The sequence below is a fragment of the Abramis brama genome, assembly GCF_963993115.1.
Source record: "Abramis brama genome assembly, chromosome: 17".
In the NCBI taxonomy this organism is placed as follows: domain Eukaryota; kingdom Metazoa; phylum Chordata; class Actinopteri; order Cypriniformes; family Leuciscidae; genus Abramis; species Abramis brama.
This window is the reverse complement of record NC_139979.1, coordinates 7,761,431-7,785,972: the sequence shown is the minus strand read 5'-3', so window position 1 is coordinate 7,785,972 and position 24,542 is coordinate 7,761,431. Positions and strand designations below refer to the sequence as shown.

The window sequence follows — 24,542 nt, the reverse complement described above, 5'->3', positions numbered from 1 at the left end:
AAATTATTTTGTCATCTATCTATCAGGTCTAATCCAACAACACAATTTCATTAAAGTTAACAGAGTGTTCATAATCAATTTTACAGCCATAATGTGAATAGGATATTCAATGAGAGGGAAAAAAAAGTAAAGAGAGGCTAGATTTTATCCATCGAGTTAACCGGATTGTGAAAAATGTCAGTATATGGCAGGTGTTTGAAAAATAACAGGGCTTTGTAATAAAGAAATAAAAGTTTTTTCATATATATATTTATATATATGCGTGCAGATAATTTGTCGAACTTGTTTTACTTTAAATATAGGCAAGTTAAAAACTAGAGGAAAACCAAATATACTTGTATTCAAAATACAATCAATTAAAACAAGTCTAAATATCTTGTACAGTGTTGCTTCTAAAGTAAATGTATCTTAGTGTGAGGATTTTCACATATTTTTACTGGAAACAAGTAGTCATTTTTTGCAGATATGAAAGTTTACATTTCTTTCCATGAAAAAAAATCAAACAAATCTTTCACAATATGAACAAAAACACTACAAGCATGGATTCTCACAATGAATTTGTAAAACACTTCTATAGAAGTTGAACACGAACAAAGATACTTGTGTATTGAAAGCTCAAAAATGTGTGTTGCGGCTTCCACTACACAGGAAATTGTGTGCATTTCTGGAATGGCAATGACATTTTTTGTGAACAAGTATATGGACTCAGTCAACAGTGTGCTTGATAGCAGTGGATTTGTGATCCTGCTTTCCTGTCGCACAGAGCAAAAGTCTAAGCAAACTTGCATGACAGTCTCTCTTTCTTGAAGACCGTTGTTTCCAGAGATGACTGTTTTGCATTGATTTTCCAGTGCTATTATCTGACCACTCTATTGATGAGTTTATAACTTCTGTATTGCCCGGGCATTTTTGTTCCAAGAACATCTGTGTTTTTTTAAACACGTGAAGAACTAAACTGAGTAGGATATAGTCGGAGACATAACGTGACAGTGGAGACTAAGATCTTTGGCACAGAGATGTTCCCTCAGTAAAAGGTTCCCAAAAATGGCCAGATGTGCTTGGTCTGGATTTTATTAGAGAGTGTGAATCACTAATGTAGTATTTATGTGACAAATCTGACGGAGATGAATCAGATACAACTCCTTTGTGGTAACATTAGACATTAGCGAATCTAGAAATGAGCATTTCGATCTCTGTATTCGTGCAGGATTAACATGTCTTTCAAACACAGATGTCAAATCAGTCATTGAAGCATAAACACCACACACAACAAAACAAAGTGGGTGAGGAGGTCATCAAGTGCTGTTTTCAAGACATCAGCAACTTTGACTCCAAACAAGCAGCACAAACACTTTAACTTTGTCTATTTTTTCTGTAGATTGAGCAGAAAAGAAACGTGAAATCTCGGTGAATCTCTTCACCAAGGCTGCATTTAAAATTTTTAAAATCTTTCTGATGCCAAACTTTTGAATGGTGAAAGTGCAAAATAACATTGTGCACAGTCAGTCCTAAAAATTTGTGTGAATGACTAAAGGTACAAATATCAAAGCTCTCTGTGGATAAATATCTTTAGCTTCTGATACACAAAAAAATAATCCTATGTTTATTTTAAGACAAATATAGTTTTAAATATGATGACTAATACAGGAAGACATCATCAGTCTGACTAGATAGAAACCAGATGTGTGGTTAAAACTCATGATCTCCACATTTAAAGTGTTTTGGACCATTAACATGTCCAATGCCAAGTAATAAAGCTCTCATTTGAGTAGCATAATCATATTTGCATTTTAGTGTATCTGCTAAACCGTATTATGGTGTTCCAGTGTGTCTCATGTAGAGAGCAGCCAGTGATTAAACTAGAGATAGAAAACCAAACTCTGGTGTGGAAGGTCTGAATTTAATAAGTGCGAACAGTTAATGCACCTTCAACCGTTAGCAGACGTGTCATGGATACTTGCCGGTAACCTAATAAGGAGCAGGATTTTCACATTCACTTTCATGCATCTCCTTTTCTTCTAGCAGAATACGCCAAGTCAGTCAGTCAGTCAAGGCTATTTGTTTCGTAAAAAAAAAAAAAACGTTTGACACTTGCTGGAATGCTGGTTTTGCAGATTGTGTGGGTTAAATAGCCAGATTTGGGTCAGATCTTTACAGCCACGGCATTATCAAAGATCTCCTGCCATAATGCGTCTCCCAGACGGGATGCACTACAGAAGCGAGGAACTGGGGGCCCCAGGCAAAGCGGACACAAAAGGGTCCTTGTGTTTCCCTTTTTCTCTCAGATGGTCAAATCTTGTTACATAATACTGAGTTACCCCCTTTTCTCTCAGGCACCCCAATGCAGCCCAAAGGGGAGGAGGTATTTGGGGTTTGGCGCTTGTTGTTTGGTGGCCAGGTTCGGAGGAATGATGGCCACGGGTCTTGGTTGCATGACTTTGGAGAGATGCCAAGCTCTTTGTTTGTGCAGCACTGCAGACAGTGAAGGGAGGACAGCGAAGAGCCCCGACAGTTCGTCTGTACCTCAGATGGGTTTCTGATGGCAGACTGCCTGAGCAAGAACTGTGGGAGGTACATCTCAGAAGCCATGGACCCAACAGCTTCATTTAACGTTTTTCTGTCATCTATGGGTCTAGTGTAACATTGTGATTTCTTTGAGGTCAGCATTAAATGTTGACTTTTATTGCAGTTTACAACCAATATAACTTCCATACGAGCAAGACAAGATATTCAAAGAGAAAAAAAATCTAGTTTTATCCATCATGAATTGATTGGATCATGAAAAGAGTGGTTGGAAGGAGGGGCCTGGATATTAACTATTAAAATTTGGGGAAAAAAAGAAGGTTTCTTTGGTATAACATGAAACATTTACAATAAGATTCGGAATGTGTATTAAGAAGTTTCTAATGTTCACCAAGGCTATGTAAGCATGATTTCATGTTACTAACATGATTTACCAGATTTGCTGGTAAAGTTGGAAAAAATGGAAAGTTTTTCCTTTGCGTTTTGAACAGTTTAACAGTTTTGCACACAGACGTTGTCAAAACGATTCCTGTTCACACAGATCTGCGAAAACGCCTAAAAACGCTGTTTTATACATGCCAGGCCAATAGTTGGCAATGTCACTTTTTAAAGAAACTGCACGCGCCTATAGACTAAACAAGTAATACGCATGCACATTACATCACCGTTTTCACAAATTCGTGTTTTTGAAGTTTATATGGAGATGATAACGTTATCGTGATCATAATCATGTTCAAATACTTGTACTTTGAAACCCGTTTTCAAAAGTTCGCGTTTTCATTCCAACAAAACACGGTTTGTCCTGTAACGGCCCCTTAAACAGCAGACCAAGCTAATGAATTTGTAAATAAAACATCAGTGTGACTGATCTGTGACAATAGAGACATGGAATGTTAATGATGAACACTGGCCTTAACCTCTATGTCCCGCAGTACGTCCAGAGGTTGTTGTCAAAAGTGATTGATTATCTGATGATCAATCACCGAATGAAGCCTTAATCACTGTATCCCTCCAAAACTTTACAAAGACTAAAAAGAATTAAGTACATATGTGAAATATGTATAAAGAAGTATGCAGAGTAAATTGATGAAATGGAGTGGAAAACGTAGAGGGAAAACATTTAACTCTGTGTTGTCAACACAAAACTGCCTCTATCCAATAGGCTTTTGTGAAACGCCTTACAATCCTGTACAAAAAATAGGAGGTGAATATTCCTCCATGGAATATTGTAACTTTACTAATTACGCAGGTATTAACAGTCAGATCTTTTGACCTTGAGACATAATCAGACAGCTACCACTGGACGTCTCTCCACCTCCCAATGCATAAATCTTTCCATTTCTGTACTCAACAGGTGGTTGGATGGAGGAGGGATGTGTTGCCATGGGAACCAGCTTGCCCTCGCTGTGCAGAGTGTGCAACGGCGGAGCTCGAATGCGCTGTGTGAAAAACCATCATCACAAATTTATATGTCCACATCAACAATTTCAAGTAAAAGAAACACCTAGAAAAACAAATATGTGCTAAGTCTTAATTTAGACTACTCAATTTTTTGATTTTGACTACTACTGATTTTTTATATCTTCTCTGCCATTTTTCTACTTTGATAAGCTAATTAAATAAGCTAATGATCTGTTTCCATTACATGTATGAATTCACATGGTAGATGCATTAGAAGTGGGGTGATCAGTTTCTGATGAAACACAAAATGGCAGCAATCCACATTGACAGCACTTCTTTATAATTCACTCCTGTAATTATAAAAAAAAAAAAAAAAAATCAAGGCATTGAAGACCTAAATGAATGCCTTCAAAAGAAGGAGGTGGAGAGATTGCTAAAACAAATCAATCCTTACTCTGAAAACCGACTGCACTGACTTTGTTGGGCAGCAGACGATTATGAATGAATGCAAATCTGATTAACCTCCCCTAAAACCATCTAAAATGTGTGAGCTGTTGTTTTCGAGTCCATTGCAACAGATCCAGGAGAAAAGACAGCCCTTTTGCTTACAAATCCATCCAATTCATGTGCACAAATGTATCCACACATTTATGTCAAAATAAGACTTAATACACTCTTAAAAATAAAGGTTCCAAACGGGTTTTATCCCCACACTGATTCCATAGAAGAACCATTTTGGGTTCAACAAAGAGCCTTTCAGCGAACCGTTCTTAAAAGAACCTTTTTTTCTTAGTGTGAAGATCCTTTTTCCACTATAAAGAACCCTTGAAAGGTTCCATGGATTCTTCATGGAACCATCAATGCCAATAAAGGACCTTTATTTTTTAAGAGTGTACTAAACTGCAACCTGTATCAGGTAGCTGTGTACATGACATCATATCCCTGGAACAAAGAACTGCAATCCTTGAAATACTCAGGATTGGATTGGACATGCATTGAAAATTACTAAAACTGCATGCCATGGCTCCTTTGGGAATATAGTAGCCTACATTCAGAATGGTGGATTACATTTGTAGGGATTGCTAAATATGATGACAGTGTCAGAGGATATCAGAGTATCTTGATATCCTTCTCATTTAAGGGTATTGAGATCAGAATCCTGCTTTAAGTGTTCATGACTTTGGACTGATGCAGAGTAACAGGTGGCATAAATATAGATAAAACTGCTATTGTGTCAATGTATGAAAAAAATCTTATTAGAATCATATTAAAATCAAGTCAAGATGAGGCGGCCAACACCTTTTTTTCCCCTAGCAGCAGCGGAGTCTCTCAGCACAGAAGATGGCAAGTGTGTCCAGTGGGCTCTTGTGACAATAAAAAGGCGATTCAGCAAATACTGAAAGTGAATACATTATCAAATCAGTTACTGACACAAATCAAATTTTCCCGCAAGGTTTCACCGCACCAATAAAGACATAATGGATTGGAAAAGGCTGTCTATGATGGCCAATGGCACTCGAATGACCATTTTCTAGCAGGCAACAAAGAATACAAAAATTGCTTTTTAATTTCTAAAAATTCCTCGTTCACATGGAAGGGAGGAAGTGAATCAACGACTAAAATCAAAAGCAGGTCCATGCATGAAGCTAACAAAGGGCATGGCCACCGGTGACATCATTTTTACCTGACCACACTAACCGCCATCACAGTATAGCTTTAACAAAGGTGTACAGCTGATCTAGTGCAGTTTGGGGCATCGTCAAGAAAAATGTGATAAAAGAAAGAACATATATTATAGATAAAGTCCTTCATTATTCATATTTCTATTAACAGATTCAAGAACACCAAGAAACCTTTTTTTTTTTTCTGTCCTGTTGCTGGGCGACAAAATGCAGAAACTGAGCATCCAACTAGATGGACAATGGACCTTCTAAGCACCATTGCAGAATTATACATTAGACTTTATATTATTTAATGAAAAGACCTGCTTTTTTACATAAACACCAACCGCGTCAATGAGATCATCTCGCTCAGTGATCTATCGGAATTTTAAACACACCACTGGTCGAAAAGTCGCTCCCATTGGGCTGGTCCTTCATCCTTCTCTGGCTGAACGACACAATCTCTTAAATAACCCAAGTGACTGACCATTACACCTACAAAGACATTCTTGTTCTGTGCGTAAAATCAAACTACACGGATAAACAGTGTGATTTGCTGCGCGAGATTGTCCGAGCATAAATTATTTGGTGCTCTAATCCTGCCTTTGTGCGCCTCCATCATTGCCATAGTGACAACAGCTGCTCAGTGGAGTAATCACAGCGCAGTAACTCTGCACTACTACTACTACTACTACTACGAATACCACTGCATAATATGGCCAGGAGGAAAAAGAAATGAGCAATTATAAGCAATTATGTAAGATCAATGGTCTGCAAATCACTTGCAGATGTTTTCTGTGGTGTCCTTCCTTTTAATGTGGGTTAATTAATGATGTGCATTTTGGACGAACCCCCAAATATCCCAGTTCGACATTTAACCTACATTTCCACGGCGCTGGTCCAGGCACATCAGCAGCAGCCGGCTCGCAGTCATGATTTGCGCGCTGCAAAACCCAGCAGCGGCTGCACTACTGACCGACATTCTCATTTTGTGATGCTGTTCTGTCATGCCACCTCGTGTTTGAAGGCTACTGAGTCTTAACTATCAGCTGATTTAATATGCATGTCAAAAAATCTTACCATGTGCAAACAGCGGTGTCAAGAAGACAACCAGGAGGACAGAGAGCATCGGCACGCTCCAGCATCTCGAACACAACCTCATCTCCTTTCGGTACATGCTTGCGTGTAACTAAGAAATCTAGCAGAATAAAAATTCTATAGTCTCCTGGAAACCAAATATGTTCAATTCGAGAAGTAAATCCTAGATGTGTTTCGTCCGATCTGTTATATCGTATCTCCTCTGCGCTTCTCCATGTCCACTTCTTTTGTGAGGTGTCTTCTCTGGTCGTATTTGTTTACTTCTATTTTTTTCTCTCAATGCGATGGAATTTGTTCCCTTATGGTCCCATTGCCACAAACTAAATGCAAGTCGGTGATCTTGCTGAGAACCGGACGGACGGACGGACGCTGGCCGAATCAATCGGTTCTGAAACCAAACCGACGCGCGTCCACTTGGAGAGATGCGATTCTACGCGTTCTCACAGTATGAGAGGGAAAATGATTTCGGCTCCCACTGTCTCCCCACCCCCTCTTCTCCCCAACCCCTCCCCAAGTTCTTACTCCTTTCAATAATGTTCAACTACTGACAGACACAAAAACAGCCCTCCATTGTAAGCTCGATTATTGCCTTGCTCATCCAATGGGTTTTTATCTTGGATAGTTGGAAACACTGATGGTTATAGATCGGTGGATGGAACTGATTTTGCTGCTTGAGGCTTAGTCTTTCGTTTTCAAATATTCGCACATATGTTGAATGTATATATAATTGTTTATTTTGTATATTTTTGGTAAATTAGGCTACATATAATAATATATTAAAAATTATTATTATTATTATTGAACTGTTTAAAATATTAAAGACTAAGCCATAAATAAAATAAATAAATAAATAAAATATTTTAAACGATGTGGATTTTATTGCTTGTGGCTTAGTTTTTCATATTCAAATATATGTTGAATATGAAAAAAGAAGAAATAATTGTACATTCTGTAAATTACATAATAATAATAATAATAATGTTTTATATTATGCAAATGTTTGAATATCACTAGGCCAAAAAAAAAAAAAAAAAAAAAACTGTTTAAATAAATACATTTATATGCTTTTAATATATTTTAAGGGGGCATCTTACCTCATCTTCCCTAAAATAAGCATATGTAAATGGTATGACCAATACAGATATGACCAATGCTTTAGACATGGGTGTTCTTTTAAATGCAGAAACCTGCAGATTTCATTAATGAATTTAAATCTATTAACAGTGGATAAGAGGGCAGAGGAGATGCATGTGTTATTGAGGGCTGTGATATGGTCCAGATTGTTTACGGGTTGATGGTTTAAGGAGAGGAGAATGGAACAATAAAGCAGAGGAGGGGCGGGAGGCATGAGATACACTCCTCCGGCTGTGGTGATGAATGCATGAGGGCTGGAGGTGTCGGTGGGGGTCGGCAGCATTCTTACACACAGCACCATTGAGAAACACAAGGGACCAGCAACAGGCGGTTCACCAATGCCTCTATGTGTGTGTGTTAATAGCGTTCACTTTGTCCAAGGTTGAAATTTCTCTCTTCTGGTGGGCAAAATAACTAATAATGCTATCAGCAAAAAGGGAAGAACATCACAAAATTCACAGCATCATAAAGAATCAATAAATCGACTGACTGTCCTGTAGTAACATATGGGACAAATGAACCATAATGCCTCTCACTTTACAATGTGAATTTAATCTAAACCTACTTGGCTATCACAAAGTTTGATGAAGCTGAGGTATAGAGAAAAAAATCCTCAAAGTTTTTTTGATGAAAAAAAGCTCTTCTGCAAGTTTCTTCCCACTGTACTAAAATGGACATGAAAGCAATTCATTTCAGCAGGCAACATATTCAGATAGCAGTTTTTGGTCAGTTACACCATTCATAAAGGAAAAGACTTTAAAATCAATGGAAAGTTTCACTGGGTGGCTTTTTCTTTTCTTTTTTTTGCACTTCCTGAACCTACAGCGGTCATATACTGTAATACTACATAAATATTTCAAACAGGATATTTTCCTCTGGTCACTGAACAGTTATAGAACGGCATTACTGTAGTGAGTTTTTGCAATACTAATATAGAATAAACAGAGCAATTCCAAGAGGGTCCTCACACCATCGGTGCTTGGGCCCTAAATAGCAACAAAAATATAAAATATATAGATACACACACAACACCATAAAAAAGAAAATCCCATAGAACTGATATTCTCCCACAGACTCATTAACCCTGTCTCTATGCCTCCTCCTCTCCCCCCCTACTGGTTCCCACACTGCTCTCAGAGTGCAAGATTTGGGTTAAGTGCCAACAGGCTCCGCTTCAAAGGGACTGTGGAAGCGAAGAACTGGTGTACTGTGGCCTCCAACCAGCGCTCTTACAATAATACAAATATACAACCATATACATTTCCCTTATAGGTGCTGGGATAAAACACTACCAGTCAAAGGTTTGGATGCACATGACAGAATTTATGCTTTAGATCTTAAAATCCCTTTGATCGCATATATGCTTAAAAGGACAGATCATTCAAAAATTAAAATTCTGCAATCATTTACTCACTTTCATGTCATTTCAAACCTATATAACTTTCTTCTGTAGAACATAAAAGGTGTCCTGGTTACTCCTTTCCATTCAGGAGTAAATAGTGGCTATTTATCCACCCTTTTCCTGATTTTGAATGACGGGAGGTGCTTCCGGTTTGGGGAACTTCCACTGAAACAAATCATTTCAAATAATAAGGTGGCGCTGCAAATAATCCTTATCAGCCAGTTTGACTGAATGAGCTGTGAAATTCCCTACATGTTTTATTTTCAGACATCAGAATATCTGTGGCAATATTCAGTTGCTGCATTATTTTCCTCCTGACTATTTTTCTCTTTTTGTATTCCACTGAAACAGTATGAAAAATGACAACATATACTTTGCATTTGTGGTCTGCTCTCCTGATTTAATTTACGATATATACCATTGATAATTCACTGGAATGCACTAAGAAACTCTCTTTTTCTCCCAAAATCCTCACGTCTATTTCCAGGTTTGTTTTCACGGATACTTTAAAATGTAATTGTCTCCCCTTTTCACTTTTTATCCCTATTAGCAGTGTTCACTGAAACATTTCTAAAGCAGGTACATGCAGTATTTGTTATATGTCAAGATGACAGAAAGAACTTTGAAATATTATCACAAGATAATGAACATTTTTTATTAAAGCAACGCAATTACATAATATTACTACAGTGATATTTAACACGTCCGTAATATAGCTGCGGAAATAACTGAGTTTTTTGGGGTTATTCGTGGTCTGTTGTAGTAATTTGTTAAAGCTTTTACATGTTTAAATTCCCTTTAAATGTTCAATGGTTGAAGGGTGAGTAGAATAATGTCACTTCATTGTACCAGTAAAAAAAAAAAAAAAAAAAAAAAACCTTATTACTGCATTCATAGAGCACACATTTCACTGATTGTTTACAATTTAACGAAAGTTACTTACATAATTTGTGCAAAGCGTCACGAGGCGTAGGAAAAAGATGGATAGAATATTTAGATTTCAAATGTAATAGATTTTACGTTTATTATATTATAAGTAGGCCTGATAATTAAAATAAGAAAAAGATATAATACAGCAAAAATACACAAATGTTCGAAATTTTGGAGTCGGTAAGATTTTGTAATGTTTTTTTAAAGAAGTCTCTTATGCTTATCAAGGCATAAATGTCTCTAATGCCTTTTTTAATTGATTTAATGCATTCTTAAAAGTTAATTTCTTAAAGTCCCCCTGTAGTCAGTTCATGAATATGCATATTAGTCCCCGCCTCCACCCCTCAACACACCAGCTCGGACTACCTGTCCCACTCTGTCAACTTTACTGTAGTAAACACTACACAATGGCAAATAGAAATTTAGCCATTTATGTTTGAACCAGAAACTGATTTCAGAAGAAGTTGAGTGGATGAGTGGAAGAGTGAATTATAGGGTCGTCTACAAATCGATGTATCAGAATGGTAATGTGTTTTAGCCTATTTATTGCTCTCTACAATGTCAGACACATAATGGTAATTAATATGATTAGCCTTTTGCTTGACTACATTATCAAACAGCTAATAATGTGCTGCTAATGTTACACAAACCATGTTAGCATTTGCCATCTCAGTCTGCCTTATGAAAATCAGAATCCTTTGAACACGCTTAACGCTTTGAACGACTTAGAACGTCAGTGGAGAAAGGCATATACTGTAGTTCATCATAACATTGTAATATACATCATATACATAATTAACCCGCTATATTTCTAAATGTACCCAATTTTTTATAATCAACAGAAAAATACACCGGGATCTTTGCCTGCTTCAGAGCATAGTTAATGATATGCTAAAGCCCGCCCGCACGTTGACGTGATTGGTCACGACAGCATTTGTGACGTAGAGAACAACTGTGATTTCAAACCGTGTTTTTGAGACTGTCTTTTTTGGTTCACTGCAGTTTTAAGGAGAAAATAATCAGCAATGGTGTTGACTTATGAATTTGCACATGGTTTGTCTTAAAGCATATTAAAAACACCACATAGACTTAAACAACATCAAAAACTTGATTTTTACCACAGGGTGTCTTTAAAAAAAACTGACCCCAAACTTTTGGACAGTAGTGTACATACATAGTATAAAATAAGGCACTTGCCTGAGAGATGGTCGTAAAACTGCACCTGTTTTCCCTGCTGAACAAACATTTATCTGGTTATGATGAACACTGTATAGGTTTTTTTGAATGCACTCATGAGAAATGAGTATTATTAATAAGGTTAGGTTTAAAAATAGAGACAGTGGGAATGCCTATTAAAAATGTATAATAGTGATGATTATCCATCTGTGTGAAAGGTTAAGGGCAGTGCACTGATGAAGCTGAACACGTGAGATGTATCTGTTAAACCTTTTTCAAATACTATTTTGCTTTATATATGGTTTTGAGAAAAAGTTAATGTTGGTGAACACATTTATTAAGGATTACATTCTGAAGTCTGCAAACATCCTATTTGTGACTGATGATCCATTATTGATTGGGCGAAGTGTAAAAGCAGTAAAGAACAAGGTCCCTTGATGAGCACTGCTGGCACAACACCTTCTACGCCTTTTCTTCTTTTAAAGCTAAAACACCCCACTGGGAAAACACACAACCACACAACAAGACACAAATAGATCAGGTGGTTCACTTTGTCCTTGGATTTGTTGAAAGCTCTAACCACTACACAAACAAACAAATGTCCTCAAAAAATAATAAGCAGGAATTTTTTTACACTTTTAGTATACCTTTGTCTAACCCTTAACGTCTTTTTTAAACCCCATAAAGGCCACTTTTAAACCCGTGTTATGATGCCCTGCTCTAGAGCTGAATTGTGGTGCCAAAGGTATACTTTGAGACAATGTGGTGGTATGGTGAATTGTTTAGCAACAGACAACCAATCATAAATGCATACATTAAATATTTTCGCACTGTGTACAGTCACAGAAGCGAGACAGAGACAGACTTTCTTTTGTCAACAATAAGAGTTGATTTAAATGCAAAATTTCCACAGATGGACAAGCAGTTATCAAAACAAGTTGTATTAATTCCAAGTGTGTAAAGCCCAAACATCTACAGATTACCTACAAAAATAATGTCACAATAACACTATGGGCAGCCAAAAAAAAAAATTTAGGTTAAAGATCCATCATAATCCTCTCATCTCTTCAACATGATAGTGTTGTTTTGATAGCCATAGCTCCGTTGGTTTAATTCCAATGGAACAAGACATGGAACATATTTAATCCCAAAAATAACAAAAACAATTTCCCCCAAGTAGCCAAGAACTGAGGGATCCAAAAGCTTGATCCAAGCTTCCTATTTTGCTGACAAAAAAAAGGCCTATGAAAAAAAAGAACTTCTTTTGTCAGCTCCATGAACTAATGGATATTGGCCATAGACTGTAAAAAAAAAAAAAAAAAAAATGGACAGCGTGTCTCCACTTTCTTCTAAAATGAAGCCAAAATGTCCCAGAAATGGCTGTTGGCATCTTGCGGCGATTACGTCATGTGGAGCTCGAGTCTGTGCAGTAGTGATCGTGAGGTGGAGCTGCGGTATCAAGGTCCCGCCCATACTCCCACAGACTCAATTGCAAGCACAATTTTATGGCATCAAATAACTAAAACCAAACTTATTTGAAAAACAAGATAAAATGATCCAAAATGGCAGAAACCATCTTTGGAAAAAAACTTATTTGAGTGATAATTGGATTTTTTTAGATTGACATATGTCGCATACCAATAACATGGAGAGGGCAGGTGTATGACCTATACTGCAGCCAGCCACAAGGGGGCGATCAAAATATTTTGGCCAAGTGGCAACCTTCTTGTCTCTTGAAACCAACACTAAAGTGACTTAAACTGCAATTCATCGACAGGCCGCTAGAGACAGGCTGCAAAAGAGAGTCAGTCCCATATACCCGCCCATGGTAAAATGCCCAACTTTACAGCAGAAAAAAATGTGTTTACAGCCTGGTGCAAAAAGTGGTTTTGGTCTATATAACTAATTTTACCCTTCATGACAACTGTGAGGGGGGTGAATTTTTTTTATAACTCATCTGTTTAAATTATATCAAGCCTTAAAGTTCTGAATAATTAAGGGCGTGGCCACTTGAGTGACAGGTGGATTGCTGCTGCTGTCTCTATTAGCCGTTTGTCTGCTGTCTGTTAGCCGTCACGTCACCTCAGCTAATCCCGCCTTTTTGCCCATTTTCATTTATCCGGAGTGACACGCCGTGACGCGCTGCCAAGATGGCGACGGCTGGCTCCGCCAACTTTTGGCTTCAAAAATGCTCTTCAGAAACCAACATGTGATATCATGGACACTACTTCCATATTTTTTTTTTTTACAGTCTGTGGTTTTGGCTTCACTTTTCAGGACGTGTGTGACATACTAGAGCTGCGGCCGAAATTGAATACTTCCCTACTATATAGTATGCAAAAAACAGTATGACAAAAAGTAGAATGTCCGAATACATAGTATTCAAAAAATAGTAGGCGAAAAGTCCCCAGATGACCTACTACTTCCGGCGAGATTCTGAAGTGCGCATTCGCTGGACACTTTACTATCCCGTGAGGCACAGGAGGGGATTTATAAATGGAGGTGAAGCGACGCTGGTAGGTCACGTGACAGTAACAGCATGGCGGATGTAGTACATCCGGATTTCATTCATACTACTCATATTCATACTATACAGAATGTAATTTTTTTTTAACGGCTGTAAAGTAAATTCAAATTTAAATGTAATACCTACTCAGACAGTATGCAATTTTAGAGGCAGCGTTGGTCTTGCCACTCACAACACCTTCGAAAATGCATAGAAACACTCTTGTAACCACCTTGCAATGCCCTGGGAACAACCAAGATATGCTCGGTTACCAAATAATAACAAGCTACTATGTAACATAGCAACAAGAAAAAAGACACTTAGAAAACCTAATCAACCCTGGTAGCAACACTCTGGTAACCACTCAGATGCACCCAGAAACCCCATAGCAACGTCCTAAGAGCCACAATCTAATAACAACCCGACAATGGCCTGGCAACCATTCAGAACCCTTTAGCAACTGCATAGCAATATCCTGGCAACCACCCACAACACATTGGCATGGTGGCAATGACAATTTGGTTTAAAAAACATTTTTTTTAACTAATTCATATTACCTCCAGTATTAAGAATTAGAATGATCAGATGCATGTATGAGGTATGAAAACAAACTACTTTGTTCAGGAGTCCTTTTTCATTGCTAATCCTAAGCATCTCCTAATGCATCTCCTAATGTCTTTCTCTCAGATTTATATTCACATATAAACTCACACACGCAGTATATATGCAAGATATATTATAATCCAGTTCCTGCATGAGGCCAGAGCTAAGACCCTCCTCCTGTTTCTCCTATACCTACTTCAGCGCTTTCATTTCCCTTTATTCCAGTGCCATTAGCACACTGCTGCTATTCCTGGCTCTGGACAGGCTGGAGCTTGGATCATACAGGCTTATGTGCTGCCAACCAGAGCAGAACTAAACTGTTTGTGCAGCCCCCCTCCCCACCATTAGCAGTGGCCCATCCCCCCGTCTGTGCTCCCTCTCAGCTCAGCTGTGCTCCATTGCTATACAGCGGACAGTGTTTTTATCTCATACACACTCATGTTGACTTGTGCGAGAGGTGACACATTAATACCATATCAACAGATTACAGGAACATGATCGTTGGCTCCATGTATGTATTGACGAGCATGAATCACAGCACTGTGGATTAGCATGATGATCAATGATATCCCCTCGTTCCATTTATGTACCAATATGCTGAGCAGAAAAATGGAAACAATATGAACATAGGGTGTTCAGTGGCCCTGCACAGCATTAGCAATGCCAAGGTCAAGAGTTAAATTTCCAGGGAGCATTATATATATTTTGGGGGTCAGTAAGATTTTTTTTTACTGTTCAAGGCTACATTCATTTGATCAAAAATACAGTAAAACAGTAATATTGTGAAGTATTACAATATAAAATAACTGTCTTCAGGAATGAATTTCAAAGGAACAGAATTTACTTGAAGTTGAAATCTCTTGCAAGATTATAAATGTCTTTGCTGTGACTTTTAATTTAATGTGTCCTTGTTGAAGAGAGTATGAATTTGAAATATGAAAAAAAACAAGAAACGTAGTGACTGCAATATTTTGAACGGTAGTGTATATTTATATGTAAATGTTTTAAATAAATAAATGACATTAAAAGAATATTATATATATATATATATATATATATATATATATATATATATATATATATATATATATACATATATATACATATATATACATATATATACACATATATATATACACATATATATATACACATATATATATACACATATATATATACATATATATACATATATATATATATATATATATATATACATATATATATATATATATACATATATATATACATACATATATATATATATATACATACATATATATATATATATACATATATATACATATATATATATATACATATATATACATATACATATACATATACATATACATATACATATACATATATATATATATATAGTTTTCTTTTTAATGCATTGCTAGACCATTTGAACCTATATTGATATAGCAAATAGATTCTATTTACACTAAGTGAAAACATCATATATCATATTTTATTAGCAATAGATGCTATTGATGACAAATTAAAATAATTGGACATTTTGTGGCAGTCTAATTCTTCAGTCAAGAAACAAATTCCTTCTGGGACTAGCTTGAAGAGAACAAATGATGACAGATCAGCAAGGACAACATAAGGTTCATATGAATCATAACAACCAATCGGAAACCTGTCAGATCCAGATGTCAGACTCAATGGCAATGAGAACGGGCTGATACAGGCAGGCCAAGTGTGCTTTAGCTGTGGCATCAAACCAAAGATGCAAAGAGGTGACAACCGGAATGGACATCAAATATAAGAGAGACAGCGAGAGAAAGAGACGGTTATGATGCTTCTACCGCAGACTATAGAACAAATACGACACTTGAGTAGGAATAGAACATGGTACACACTGCAAGCTACTCGTGGCACATGTTACACAGACCATTTACTGAATAGACACTTGGCAGAACATTGGAGAGTGGAATCTCAATATTGGACTGTAGGAATATTGCAGTCCAATTTCAACAGCGCTACTGTTAAGCAGTGCTGCGTTCTGGCAAAATGTTGAGGAGGAATACGGGAAGAGCAAAACGAGGTGTAATTGCTGCAAAATGCCAACAGCACAGGCCATATGTACATTAAACCAAAAAATACACAGTCATTTTTCCATATACAAATACCACGAAACAAATTAAACAGATCTTTTCGTCCTGCGCGGTGCAGTCTGATTGCCAGCTACATAAACAGATGCCTATTTTAACCCTCACTAAGTCACAGAATGACTGAGAAAACAATGAAGTCCATTGTTATGTAATGCACTAAAGCTTTTAATGAAGAGTTCAGATAATTGGAAACAAAGGGAATGAAGATAATGAGACAATCATAGCACAATGGCATGTTTGTCACTCTTTGTTTGGCTAAAGGGCATTCAGCCTTGCTATATGCAGGTTATAATAGTCAGATACTGAGGACGGTCAAATAAGTTCACTTCACATGTGCACATGCTTTGGTCTGCTATGGCAATAGTGGCCAGCTTTCTTTTCCAATTAGGAAGTATAAATCAATAACAAAACCTTGCTAACAGCACTTCCTTAATCCACCAGGAAGCAAATGTAAATCAAAATGGCAGTTCAGAGCTTTAAGCATGTTTCCCAGTGTTCACATTGTTATAATAATGAACTATTGAGATATAATATAAAATGGCATTAGACAGAAGAATAAGATGAAGTCCACAGAAAAGCACTTAAGTCTTAAACTCTGGCTTATTCATATTTATTTTTACAGAGGCAAATCCATTAGTCCTTCATCAGGGACAAGGGACAAGGGACAAGGCATCAAGTGAACTTTTTTTAATCTACTGCCCTCCCGCCATGTCTTAATCATGCAAAATCTGCTGTAATATTTCTTGCAAAGAAATCAACACACATGTTCTCTCTGGTCTGCTGGCAATTCCATGGAAACTAGAACAATTCCTAGGAGCCATTTGCAAAGAATATGTTTTTTTTTTTTTTTTTGTATTACACTACATTGCTTTCCCATTGTTTTTCTATAGTAAATACGCCCTAAACTGATGTCTTTAAATGCTGTGATCGCATCTTGCGTCTTTTTCAACACCTTGCACGACACGGCGTTCTACACTCAAGTTAAAACGTGTCTCAAGACCTCCCGGTTTTTTTTTTATCGCGTTTTTAAATGCAAAAATGCATTTCAGGGGAAACAGGCCCTTACATTTACATTGATGTGCACTCACAAGAGTTACTTTGCATTCTATACATTTTTCATCAGTTTAATAATGAATCAAACCCATTACGTTGGCATTGCTAACTCCATGTTCTACTGAACACAATTCTGTCACACTAGTCTCATGTTCACAAGTACACTAGTCTTATGGATGTTAAGTGTGTATTTTAGCAATTTTGTCGAGGTCAAAGTCATTTTTCATCGACAGCATTTCATGGTGAATGTGATTTCACCTAGTTGATCTTTGTTGATCCTGGAATAACATTCCAATCAGATTTGAGGGACAAGTTTACAGTTTGTCAAGTTTAGGCTTACAACCAGGGTTAGGTGCTTCTACATCAGTGTTATTCACCTATCATTTCCTTCTGATTTTAGGCAGAAGTTATAGGCAGGGTGAGGTTTGGGGGTAGGGATAGGACAACATTTTTGGACAGGAATGTTTTTCTAGGATCAATCAAATATGTTGATCCAGGAACATCACAAAATCAGAGTGACCAGCATTTCATACATGCTGTATTGAACCGAGAAAAACAGTTTATTAAACAGAAATGGTAAATAGCCCTTGTTCTTGATGGAATTTTGACCTTTGGCAGACCCTGAACTAAAGTTAATTCCTCAGCTTCAAAAACAGAAAAAACTGGCTTCAATATTTGGATAACTTCGAGCAGTGATAAATAATGCACTGACTATTCTCCTGTTTTCTCAAAGCACTCAATCAAGTAGGCTTTATTTCTCACTCTCAACAGTGCAAGTTGTTTGTTTGAGATGTAGTTTTACTAGATTAGCTGTAATTGGGAAAATGGAGAAACTAACCTCTTCATGCAGAGAATGGACCAAGAGAAGACAATGACATGGGATCGGCGATGGAGAACTGGGAACTGCTTTCCTTCCCCTTTACCCCTTGCCTCCACACCAGTGAACCGCTGGCCTACTTTCACAGCTTCCATTTTTAATGAGTTCCTCCAACACCCGCACCGGAGCTCACCAATCAACAACCTGTCACATCCACAAGAAACCCACGTGAAAGGAACACAGAGCAATTGTAATAAATATTGAAAGACTACTGGTTTAGTGGCCTCCAGACATGCCAACAGCTGGTTCCCAGCTCCGGGTCCCTATGAAATTTATGGAAATGCAATCTGAGAACAGTGTGGTATCTGGATAAGTATACAGTGTATTTTATTAAGGAATACGGTTGACCTTTAGAGCTCCAGATGTGTGGAATAAAGTCTATCACTTTGTTTTCCTGATTTTCCTACATGCAAGAGTCTTGAGAAATAACCAAAAACAGATTCACACCAATGCAAGTGATAGCAACAGGGTAGTTCAAGACAAATGAGGCAATAAGAAACATGGTGAATTAACAGGCCGCGCTAAAACGAAAGACATCACACTTACCTTTACACATGTGTTCAAGCTCCTGCTGGAAGCTTGGCAGTGGATCCAACTTTTCTGCAGGCAGGCTGGAGGTCACACCTGTGCTAATAATGCGTCAAAGCACAGAACTTCAGGGCAAAGGAACCTCTCCAGGAAAACATTACACAGCCCCACAATGTTCTTTAGCTGAGAGGGTGTCATGTTCTCGCTCTAACCCATCAAAAATGAAAGAAATTCGTTTTTCTGGGAGGAGCTTGACGTGTTCACAGAGCATGACTAAGGTGTTGAGTTGGAAAACTAAACAACAGTACAATGAGTCATAAACAAAAACAGACCATCACAAGCTTATCAATGTCTGGTGTTTTAAACCATTGGAATCATAAGCAAAAATAAGGGTTCTGTATTGTAACTGTATTGTTACATCTGGCCATGCAACTCTACTGAGAATTCTGAGATATACATATACATCTCTACATAGTAACTCTACATACAACTGAGATACACGGCTTTGGAAGGAAAGGAGGGACAGAAATCACTTGTTTTGTGCATGAGACGTTATTATTGCAAAAAAAGAAAAAGGAAAAAAAGGTGGTAGTAGTCCTAAAACTCTGAGCAGAGTTAGCTAATCAAAGTCTTACTAGGCATACTATATCAGGGGTATCTAAGGCTACGTCCAAAAGTGAAAAATGACACCTTTGGAGGATGCATTCCAAGGTTTTATCCAATGTTAGCTTCACTTCCTGTCTCCTGAGATACCTTCATCTGATCGATTTTTGAAGGCAGCATAGATGTATCGCTTCCTATAATGTCCCAAAATCTTTTCATTTCATTTCGTTTCATTCTGTGACAGTTAATCAAGATGGCGTCTGAAAGTTGCGGTTGGTGGTCAGTTTCTTATTTCTAGTGAGAAATTATTATTATAGGAATTAAATATTTGCTTAGTTATCACCAAAGCTCACTCTATTTTGTTGTAGATCACTTAACCGTTGCGCTGCTCCAGAAGCCAGTCTGAAATCGGTTTCATGAGGTACCTTTCATACCTTTTGCGCAAATGCTGCCTGTGCTGTCATTGCCTGATAGGGCAGTGAGGCAACAAGCCAGCTGCTTAAGCTTTCGGATGTAGCCCAAACCTGCTCCTGGAGGGCCACTGTCCTGCAGAGTTTAGCCAAAGCCACTTGAAGTCAAGTGTCGAAAAAAAACGTAATGCCTGCTAACGCTGCGGTATAAGCAGGGAAGGAGACAAGAACTGTTTTTTATTTATTTTTTGTCAATGGAGTAGGGTCTTCACACGCTGGATAAACCGTTTTTGTAGGGAAATGGCTTATTAAATTAATAGACAACCCATCGGCTAATCTTCTACATGTTTACATGTTTCAAACATTAGATTTGGAAACAAAAATATTTGGTCTTTTTTTAGAGTTTACCCCAGGGAAATAAATGCTGCTTTATAAAAAAAGTCACAGACAATTGTGCGACAGGTATGATTCAGTTTACGGCACGTCTCATTCATTTCTATAGAATCCACAAACAGTGATTGACTGTCGCACAACTGAACGCAATTCAATGACAACACGGCTGTAATGTGATTTGTTATCAAGGCACAAGTCATCCAAGTTATCCATTATGCGTTTGTCCAATGGTAGAGCCACAGACTCCCGTATCTCCCTATAATAAGACCATCTCTGGTTTAGCTCCCACTTGCCTCAACGCAACAGTCTGGAAGTTTCTAGCATGTTTAGTAAGACCTTGATTAGCTGGTTCAGGTGTGTTTAATTGGGGATGGAGCTAAACTCTGCAGAACAGTGGCCCTCCAGAAGCAGGTTTGGACAGTCCTGTTCTAGTTCAACCGTTCCAATGTTTTTTTGTTGTTGTTTTTTTTAAATAAGTTTTTGGTTAAAATAAAGTCTGAGGTAAACACAAACTCAAGATATTTTCGTTTTATTCTACAACCTAAAATACATTGGTAATACCCCACGTGTAATTTTTTAAAAGCTTTTACTTGTCTTAAAAAGGCTGCTAACATTGTTAAATGGGACTCATCACATGGCCAGATATGTCTTGCCATTCAACCAACATTACCAAATTGGTTACTTTAACAAATTTACCTTAAACATTTCCCAATGATCGAGATGTGGCTAAGAGTGGCTAAGAGTGTCTTAGGCTGTAGAATCTGATGTTTAGTAAGACGAATAAAACAACTAATTAGCACACTTTCATGCAAGCAATAATTGGTTCCCTAAGTGCTCTATTAAACTACTAGACAATGATGGTTGGCGGAGTGTAATAGTTACAGCCTATGGCTGCTAACTGCAAGGTTGCTGGTTCAAGTCTGCAAAGATTGAACCATAAGGCATTACAATTGACCCCTTGAAAATAAAAGTTAACAAATCTACAAAACGTAGTCATGTGCACAGCCATATAGAATCTGCAATCCCAGAACATGCAAAAAGTTCCACAGATTTAGCAGGATGCCAAATGCCCATGGTGCAAACACAGAAGGTGCCTAATTAAGAGGTTGTTGGCAGCCTGGTGGCACAGTCCCACTTTTGCTCCTTTCATTCTGAAAGGCTAAAAGATTTACGCTTGCTTCTCTGATTCAGCGAATAAACCCGCTCAAGTCTCTCAGAATGGAGCTGAGATCAAGACATCCAGAGTAGAGACTCGAATGTGAACTCGATGACCCTCAAGGATGCATATTTAAGGTCATGCACATGGAACTCAACACAAGAAATGCTGATTAGGGGGTAATTAATTTTGCGTAACAAATACAGTCGCAGCTCTGTGTGTCTAGAGAGGGCGGCTACTGTCTCAGACAGTAATTCTCCTGGTAATGGAGTCTCCGCCGTTAGATTTGCCGGAGACCTTGCTTTAACATTCAATCTTTAAAGCACAAAACAGCCCCTCCTCTTCAGCTACTCTTCATGCAGAACCATGAGACCTGTTACCATGGAAACGTCCTCAGAGATAGTGCGGGTGCACAAACATGAAATGCTTAAATGCCTCCATCAAGCACGTATCGAACTGAAACGATGGTGCTTGGAATACAAGGGAAGTATCCTTTATATTCGATTGAGAACGCAAAGGCGCCAACTGTTTCTGGCAGCCCAAGAGATTGAGCCATCTGTACATCACACACAGGCTGTCAATGTTTGTTGTTTTAATTCAAAGTCTTTACAATTGGGGTTTTTGCAGTTCCACAGGGAGTAACGCAAAGCAATCAATTTGAAATTCAGAAGACATTGAAGAACGTACCGTACATTTAGCCTTCAGTACTAGCTGTAACTGTAAACCAGACAGGTTTGATCAAAATCTGGAGATGCATTCGGTGCATTCAAGGTACACAGCATTCATGTTTCCTGGGAATCAACCCTCATAAACCTCCAGGAACAAATCATAGCATTATTTGAGCATAAACGTGACTAGCCGAAAATGGGCTTTGCAAAGCTGTCCTCGCTCCTTCCGTGCAGCGACACCGCCTGTGGCATTGAGCAGAGCACCCTCTTTTTTTATTCACACATCTCTGGATCTGCCACCATGGTTACGGAGGTGAAGGGTGAAGACTGATGGAAGAACACACAAGCAAGAAGAGGTGAGGGACAGAGGCGGAGAAAGAGAAGAAAAGAACCAGGGCGGAAAATGGAGTCATGGAAGAAGCGGAAACGTGCTAAAAAAAACTGGGGAAACGAAATCGGTCGAAAAGAGGGAGATGATGAGAGAGAAATGAAGTGACAAGTTCGCTTGAGTGGCTGTGGAGTGACCTCATCGTTTCATCTGTGATGACAGGGCTACTGCAGCTCAAGAAAATAAGTGTTAATTTTGAAACATCTGAACGAGTGGTCGACCATTATGGGATTGATATGTTATCCAGAAAGCTGGAGGGTTTATATACGTTATACAATTTAAAGCCATCATGACATTTGACCTGATTTACTTCATTAATGCACATTTCTGATCCGATTATGCACAATTATTACAAAGAATTAACTAATTTAAACCAAAATACCTCAGACTATTTGGCTTTTCTGTAGTCGTCTCAAAATCCCTTTTACATTTCAGTACAGAATGATCAGGTTACACAATCCAATGCTATTTCTAGTGGATAAAAATATGTAATATTTCCTTACTGAATGACCTTAAAATACATCAGAAATGAAATGTGAACAGTGCTTCATTTTGAATTTAGTAAATAAGGTGTCCACTGCTTTACTGAATTTAAACATTTCGTACAATATTTCCCTTTTTAAAATGTACAGAAAATGAGATCTGTAGCTAAAAGAAGCTACTCTGAAAAGCTGAAAAAACAGTTCTTAGCCAACGACCCGGCGTCAGTGTGGACAGGTCAGAGGAACATCAAGTTCAAGACACCACCCTCATGATCTGTAGAGAATCAACAACTGGCTGAGGATCTGAACGTGTTTTATTGCCGGTTTGAAAAGCCCAGTCTCACACCCCACACCCGCTCTGATCTACACTTCACACACCAACACCTCCTGCAATTCAACCTGCGCTTAAGGTCTACGCGGAGGACGTGAACAGAGTTTAAAAAAAACAGAAGACCAGGAAAGCTTCAGGCCAGACAGTGTTTCACCTGCTTAAAAGTCTGCGCTGACCAAATGGTCCCAATTTTTACACAAATCTTCAACAGATCACTGGAACAGTGTGAAGTTCACTGCTGCTTCAAATACTCCACTATCATTCCGGTCCCCCAAAAAAGCCAAAATCACTGGACTCAATGACTACAGACCTGTCGCTCTCACATCTGTGGTCATGAAGTCATTTGAGAGACTGGTGTTGGCCAAGCTGAAGGACATCACTGGACCCTTGTGGGATCCTCTTCAGTTTGCCTACAGAGCAAACAGGTCTGTGGATGATGCAGTCAACATGGGACTGCATTATATCCTGCAACATCTTGACAGAACTGGGACTTACGCAAGGATCTTTTTTTGTGGACTTCAGTTCGGCTTTCAACACCATCAGACCAGATCTTCTATCATACAAACTGCTCCAGCTTTTCGTGCCCACCCCAATCGGTCAGTGGATCACCAGCTTTCTGATAGATAAGCAGCCGCTCGTGAGGCTGGGGAAACTCACATCCAGGACTCTCACTATCAGCTCTGTGGAAGCAGTGGAGTCATTCAGGTTCCTGGGCCCCACCATCTCTCAGAACCTGAAGTGGGAAAATCCCATTGACTCCCAGCAGAGGTTGTACTTTCTTCAGCAGCTGAGGAAGTTTAACCTGCCGCACAAGCTTCTGATAGTTCAACTCAGCCGTCATGGAGTCTCTCTTGTGTTAATCTATAACTGTTTGGTTCAGCCACCAAATCAGACATCAGGAGACAGTCGTAGAGCCCTGCACGGGCCTCAAATCTAGGCCCGAGCCCGGCCCTGGCCCGAGACGCTCAGGCCCTAGCCCGACCCGTGTCCGACAGCTCATCAGAATTATCAGCCCGAGTCCGACCCGAGCCCGTTTTTTTTTTTTTTTTTTTTCACAGCGGCAGACTGCCATTAAAATGTCTGTTTTGTTAGT

General features: G+C 38.4%; 1 protein-coding gene across 8 annotated transcripts in view; it reads right to left on the bottom strand.

The window, feature by feature from the left end:
- cspg5a (chondroitin sulfate proteoglycan 5a) overlaps positions 1-7,182 on the bottom strand; it is a 35,810-nt gene extending 28,628 nt beyond the window's left edge. For 4 of the 8 annotated variants that reach the window (XM_084088047.1, XM_084088043.1, XM_084088045.1 and 1 more), the window contains exon 1: positions 6,666-7,123. In XM_084088047.1, the coding sequence (XP_083944173.1) occupies positions 6,666-6,762 (97 nt within the window). In that variant the 5' untranslated portion in view covers positions 6,763-7,123. Of the gene's footprint in view, positions 1-6,665 lie in introns of all 8 variants that reach the window. The other 4 variants (XM_084088048.1, XM_084088044.1, XM_084088046.1 and 1 more) reach the window with 2 other exon arrangements.
- Between the last annotated feature and the right edge of the window lie 17,360 nt (positions 7,183-24,542).